Raw genomic sequence first — 7,008 nt, 5'->3', positions numbered from 1 at the left:
CATCTGTAGCATTTGTTTTCAATTACAACCCATTTCTCGAAACAGGTTTCTTTATCACCATTTGAGTTTTAAAGGATAGTGAATCACAAGGTTACAGAGTTATTTATTTGCATAATTCTTTCTACAAACACTAAGTGGCCATGCTGCTTCAGTGCCTATGACACTTTAGAATATCAGGGGTGGGCGCGATAATGACTACTTTCCCGCGTGACCTTTGTGTCAGCAGGGGAGGTGGCGGTGAGAGGTCTTTTCCTGAGAATATCTGATCGGTAGTCACTAAGTGCTAATCAGAGGCATCATCAGGACTGGAAGTAGCGGTGGTGAAGCTCTGCAAAGGACCACAGTTCCCAAGTCCACTCTCTAATTCCTGTTCATTCATTCACTCATTCATCTTGTATGTGTGTGTCTTGAGGTCAGAGAATAACCTTGAGTGTTTTTATTCTGGTGCCCTCTACCTTATTTTGAGGCAGACACTTTCATTGTCCTGGTGCTCACTGAACAGGCTAGCCTAACTGCCTTTAAGCCCTGGAGAGGTGCTCATCTCTCCCTTTCCGATGCTCTGATTTCAAGTCCACACTAAGGTGTTTTTGTTTTTTTTTTTTTTTTTAACATGGTTTCGTGGAATTAACTCATTATCTTTATTATGACTTATTTTTCTGTACCCCATGTTTTGTCTTTCTTGAAGCCATTTCGCACGCCCAAGCATCACTCTTCTTGCAGTGAAATTTACATTGAAAAATCAATTGTTCAACCTGCCCTTCCCAATTTGCAAACCTACCAGCCTAGCTCTGGACCTGGGGCCATGAAAACGATTTATTCACCAATTCCCTTTGCCTAGCCCAGCTATAGACCCGTGGTTTGGGGGTCATCCTTCCCTGGTCGAGTTAAATAACTTATTTATCTCTTTGCCTGCTCTAGCTTAGGTTGTGCATCTTCTGCACTGGCCCAGTCTGAGGAAGGACGAATTATCACATCAGTCACACAACCAAAGAAAAAAGTCCACATGTCCCCTTCAAATCACAAAAAGCACAAACAATATGAATGGTCAAAACAGCATATCTCCATCCTATACAAGTCCTACACAAGTATTCTTTAACAGAACTATCTAGGTGAATGCCAGGAAACAGAATTTAAAGGAATAGTCAATCATAACCTTTGTAAAATCATTCAAGAAGTTTAAAGAGGACATGGGCAAACATTTCATTGAACTCGAGCAGGATGACAGTAAATGCTTGAGTGATGTCCAAGGAAATACAAATAGATAGCTGGATAAAGTCACGAAGTTATTCAGTTTTTTAAAGTCGAATTCAGTGAGAGAAACACCAAAGAGAACAGAAGCTAAAATGAGATGGAAATGAAAATCTCAAATAGAAAACTTGAGGGAAAGCTTTACAAGTAAAAAGAGTGGAGCAGAAGATACAATATCAACATTCATGGATAAGCTAAAGGATCTAGATGAAATAAGAACAGGGAGAAAGGAAGGAAGAAAGAAAGAACATAGGAAAGGAGTATGAAGGAAGGGTGGGATGCCATCAAAAAACCAAATCTTCAAACTAGACGTAGAGGAGGGAGAAGAATCCCAGGTCAATGGTCTTAGACTAGATCTTTTACAAGAAAAAAAAAACTTCCTCCAACTAAGGAAAGACGCACACATACAAATATAGGCGGCACATGGAACCCTAACTAGAAATATGAAAAGAGAAACATCCCATGGCATAGCATAGTCAAAACACTAAATACTCAGGACTAAGAATGAGTGCTGCAGGAAAACAAATGTAAGTCACGAACAAGGAAAAATCCATCAGAAAAGTACCTGATTTCTCAATGGAAACTCTGAAAACCAGAAGAGCCTAGGGTAATAAACTCTAAGCTCTAAATGACCATGACTTCCAAGTGTATCCTGCAAAATTATCTGCCATAGTTGAAAGAGAAAGTAAAACTTTCTATGATCCAAGCAACCTAAAAAATTCACGTTCTACAACAACCATAACAACAAAATGCTGAGCAACAACGACAACAACAAAATGCTAAGCAGAACGCTGAAGCAATACTTTCAGTTGAAGAGAGAAATAGGTACAGCCATGAGACCCTTGAAAGAAAACAAATGAAGCCAGAATTTAATGAAAAATAACCCATAACTAAGAACACAAAACAACAAAAAACAACAAAATGATTCCAATCTACAGTCACTTTTTAGTCATACTCTATAAAGATCTCAACTCTGTGATCAAAAGACAGAGTCTAGCTAGTTGAATGGATTGAGAAACAAAATTTGTCTGTCTACTGTTTAGAAGAAACTCAGCTCATCTTTAAAAGTAGGCACCACCATAAAGGCTGGAGAAAAGTATTCCAAGCAGGTTGGATCAAGAATCAAGCAGGCATTGAGATTCTAATAGTTAACAAGACACTTTTCAAATTAAAACTAATCAGAAAAGACAAAGAGTACTTCATTCTATTCAAGGAACCAATTAATAAGGAAAATATCACAACACTTAACAGATACGCACCAAAACTGGTGCACTTAATTTTATAAAAATCATACTAATGGAATTAAAAACAGAAATGAACACAAACCTAATAACAGCAAGCAGCTTCAACACTCCACTTTCTCCAATAAATAGGTCATCTGATGACAAAACAGACAAATCTCAGAATTAAATGACATCTTACATCAAATGTATCTAGCAGATATCTACAGAATATTTCATCCAAATACCAATGAATATTCTTTCTACTCAGCTTCTCTAAAACTGACCACATACTGGAACACAAATTCAAACAAATATAGAAAGACTGAAATAATCCCACATATCCTATTTGACAATTATGAAATAAAACTTAAAATTAATCACAAACAAAACTCGGGTAAAAGTAAACTCATGGAGATCAAACAACTCATTACTGAATGATAAATGGATTAAAGAAGAAATCAAAGTATTCCTGGAATTAAGTAAAAATACAAATCAACAAAACCCCTGGGACACGTTAACACAAGTCTAAAAAGGGAATTTTATAGCCCTAAGTACCTCTTAGACCCTTAAGAAAGAACACCAATAAATGACTTAATGACGTGACTCAAGAATTTGGAAAAACAGGAACAAATCAAAACCCAACCTAGTGAAAGGCAAGAAATTATAAAAATCAAAGCAGAAATGAATGGACTAAAAATACAGATATTTCAAACCTTCTTAAACTCTTCAAAAAATAAGAACGGAAGGGTCATCCCAAAACTTGTTCTCTGAAGCTACCATTACTTTCAAACCAGGTAAAGATACCATCACTACCACCACCACCACCACCACCACCACCACCACCACCACCACCACCACCAACAACAACAACAGCAACAACAACAAGAACAACAACAACAAAACTACAGACCAATATCCCTGATGAACATACAGAGGATAAAAACTCAATAACAGCTCTCGCTCGCTCTCTTTCCGCCGCCATCTTGGTTCCGCGTCCTCCGCACAAAATGCCTGGCGAAGCCACAGAAACCGTCCCTGCCACAGAGCAGGAGCTGCCACAGCCCCAGGCTGAGACAGGGTCGGGAACAGAATCTGACAGCCATGAATCAGTACCAGAGCTCGAGGAACAAGACTCCACACAGACAGCCACACAACAAGCCCAGCTGGCGGCAACAGCTGAAATTGATGAAGAACCAGTCAGTAAAGCAAAGCAGAGCCGCAGTGAAAAGAAAGCACGGAAGGCTATGTCCAAGCTTCGGCAGGTTACAGGGGTTACTAGAGTCACTATCCGGAAATCTAAAAATATCCTCTTCGTCATCACCAAACCAGACGTCTACAAGAGCCCGGCTTCAGACACCTACATCGTATTTGGAGAAGCCAAGATTGAAGATTTGTCTGAGCAAGCACAGTTAGCAGCTGCTGAGAAGTTCAAAGTTCAAGGTGAAGCCGTTTCAAACATTCAAGAAAATACTCAGACTCCGACAGTACAAGAAGAGAGTGAGGAGGAAGAGGTTGATGAGACAGGTGTGGAAGTTAAGGACATAGAATTGGTCATGTCACAGGCGAATGTGTCCAGAGCAAAGGCAGTCCGAGCCCTGAAAAACAACAGTAATGATATTGTAAATGCTATTATGGAATTAACAATGTAACTATTTGACGGAGAGGACACTCCCCATCCCCTCCCCCCATTTTGGTGTTTCAAAGGTGGAACTGCAGCTTGGTTTGAAATTTGTACTGTTTCTATCACTAATAAAGTTATGGCTTCTTGTTGGATGAACTCAGTAAAAAAAAAAAAACTCAATAACATACCAACAAATCAAATGCAAATACATAACACGAAGATCATCCATTATAATCATGTTGACTTTATTCCAGAAAAGCAGAGTGGATTCAACATATATAAGTCAATAAATATGATAATTTACATATATGAACTTAAATATCATGTGATCATCTCAATAGATGCAGAAAAAGTCTGACAAAATCCAACATGCTTTCATGAGAAAAGTCCTAGGGGAATAGGACTGGAGGAAAAATACCTCAACATAAAGGCTATGTACAAGAAACCAACACCCAAATTTATCCTAAATGGAGAAAAAACTTGTTCCATTAAAATCAGGAACAACACTGGTCTGCCTATTCCATTTCAATATAGTGCTGAAAGCAATAGCCAGAGCAATAAGGTATTAATGGAATACAAGTAAGAAATAAGTAAATTTATCCTTATTGGCAGATACATGATATTATTATAAACTAGAGATGCCAAAAATTCCACTGGAAAACTTCTAGAAACAATCAAAAATTTCAGTATGGTGGCAAAAAAAAATCAACTTACAAAAACCTACAGTTTTCCTAAGGAGAGCATGAACACAAGCCCATTTATAATAAAATCAAAGACAATAAAATATCTTGGAATAAGTCTAACCAAGGAAATAAAAAGACTTATCTAATGAAAACATCAGATATGAAGAAAAAGGTTAAGAAAGACACTATCAAGTGGGAAGGCATCCTGTGTTCATGGGTTGGTAAAATTAATATTGTGAAAATGACCACCTCATCAAAAGCAAGTTATAAATCAATGTGATCCCATCAAAATATCTACAACATTCTTAACAGAAATAGAAAAAAATCCTAAAATTCATATGGAATCATAAGAGACCTCAGATATCCAAAGTAATCATGAGCAAGAAGAGTAAAACTGGAGGAATTGATAGTCCATATTTTAAAATATAGTATAAAGTTATGATATCAAAAACAATACAGCACTGGTACAAATATGTACATGTAGACCAATGGAATACAGTAGGAGACCCAAACATGCATGCTCATAACTACAGCAACAAGCTGGTTGACAAAAAGGTAAAAAAAAATGTACACTGGAGAAAAGACAACATCTTCAATCAATGATACTGGGGAAGTGGATGTTTACAGGCAGAAAAATGAAATTGAATTCATGTCTATCATCCTGTGCAAAAATTATATTTAAATGGATCAAATATCTCAGTTTGAAACATTAAAATTCTTTGTCTTAGTCATTTTCTATTTCTGTGAAGAGATACCATGATTAAGATTACTCTTATACAACAATGAGGACACTAAGAGAGACTTACATAGATCTAATCTACAGGGGAAGTAAAAAAGGACAAGATCTCCTGAGTTAATCGGGAGCATGGGGACTTTGGGGGAAGGTTGCAGAGGGGAGGGGAGCAGAGAAACATGGAGAGCTCAATAAAATCAATAAAAACCAATAAAAAAGAGTACTCATATAAAAGAACACATTTAATTGAAAAGGGAGAAGAGGGAGGGAGAGAGAGAAAGAGAGAGAACTTGGGCCTGTTGTGAGATTTTTGAAACCTCATAGTCCACCCTCCAGTGACACACTTCCTCCAAGAAGGCCACACCTCCTAATCCTTCTCTAAAGTGTCTACCGACTAGGGACTAGACGTTGAAATCTATGAGCCTATGGAGGCCATTTTCATTCCTCCACACTGCTAGAGGTAGAGGACATGTAGCACCCTACGAGGTAGTTGTGTAGGAAAGAACTTTCTGAGTAGGACTCCATTGCCCCGGAATTAAGGCAAATGATTGGCAATGAGAACCTTACTAAAAACCTTCTGTGCAGCTATGGAAATCAATCAAATGAAGAAACCCACAGAATGAGAGAAAAATCTTTCCTAGATATACCAAAATAAAGAACTGCCACCCCCAAAATACCACAGAATGGGAGAAAATCTTTCCTAGATATACAAAAACAAAGAATTGCCACCCAACACGTACCTAAGAATTAAAAACAAAACAAAACAAATCAAAACAAAAAACAACAAAGCACCGAGGAAAGAAATGACCCAACTAAAAAGGGACCTACAGATCTAAACACAGAAAGTTTCCAAAAGAAGAGATAAAAGTGGCTAAGATTTAATTTATTACATATTTTTTTTTTCATAATTCTTGGCATAATTAGAGAAAAGCAAATTGAAACCACCTTGAGATTACATCGCACACCAATAGGAGGGGCTTTTCAGTGAAAGAGCTGAGATCACGGGCGAGGTCATGAAGGGAGGGGCACCTCATTAACTTCTGAGACTGCGCACTGGTGCAGCCACTCTGGAAATCATCATGGAGACCCCTCAAAACACTAACAACAGATCTACTGTATGACTCAGTTATACCACTTGGCAAGTGCCCGAAGACTTGACTTCCTCCTCCATAGACACTGGCTTAGCCATGTTCGTAGCTGCTCTATTTGCAATGATGATAGCTAGGAAATAGAAACAACCTAATGTCCTTCACCTGCTCAGTCAATGATGAAAATCTGGTGCAAATACACAATGGAACACCATTCAGTTGCGAAGGAAAATGAAACAATGCGGTTTGCCGGTAAACGGTTGTATTGAGTGAGGGAACGCAGAATCAGAACGAGAAATGCCACCTGTTCTCTCATCTGACGTTCCTAGATGAGTCCTCAGATCCGCGCATACTACAAGGTGGAGTAAACACAGAAACCAGGAGACCATAAAGGAGCTAGAGCTTGGCAGGG

At 38.2% G+C, this 7,008-nt stretch overlaps 1 protein-coding gene across 1 annotated transcript; it reads left to right on the top strand.

The window, feature by feature from the left end:
- Positions 1-3,407: 3,407 nt before the first annotated feature.
- LOC126507377 (nascent polypeptide-associated complex subunit alpha-like) lies at positions 3,408-4,244 on the top strand. The gene has a single exon (XM_050151739.1). The coding sequence runs from the start codon at positions 3,479-3,481 to the stop codon at positions 4,118-4,120; it is 642 nt and encodes a 213-aa protein (XP_050007696.1). The 5' UTR covers positions 3,408-3,478; the 3' UTR covers positions 4,121-4,244.
- Positions 4,245-7,008: the final 2,764 nt, after the last annotated feature.

The sequence above is a fragment of the Alexandromys fortis genome, unplaced genomic scaffold (assembly GCF_014885135.2).
Source record: "Alexandromys fortis isolate MF-2015 unplaced genomic scaffold, M_Fortis_MF-2015_v1.1 scaffold_71, whole genome shotgun sequence".
Taxonomy (NCBI): Eukaryota; Metazoa; Chordata; class Mammalia; order Rodentia; family Cricetidae; genus Alexandromys; species Alexandromys fortis.
This window is presented reverse-complemented; position numbering and strand designations above follow the sequence as displayed.

Excerpts from the sequence above, each read along its gene's own strand:
- LOC126507377 (XM_050151739.1), top strand. The coding sequence starts at position 3,479 with ATGCCTGGCGAAGCCACAGAAACCGTCCCTGCCACAGAGCAGGAGCTG.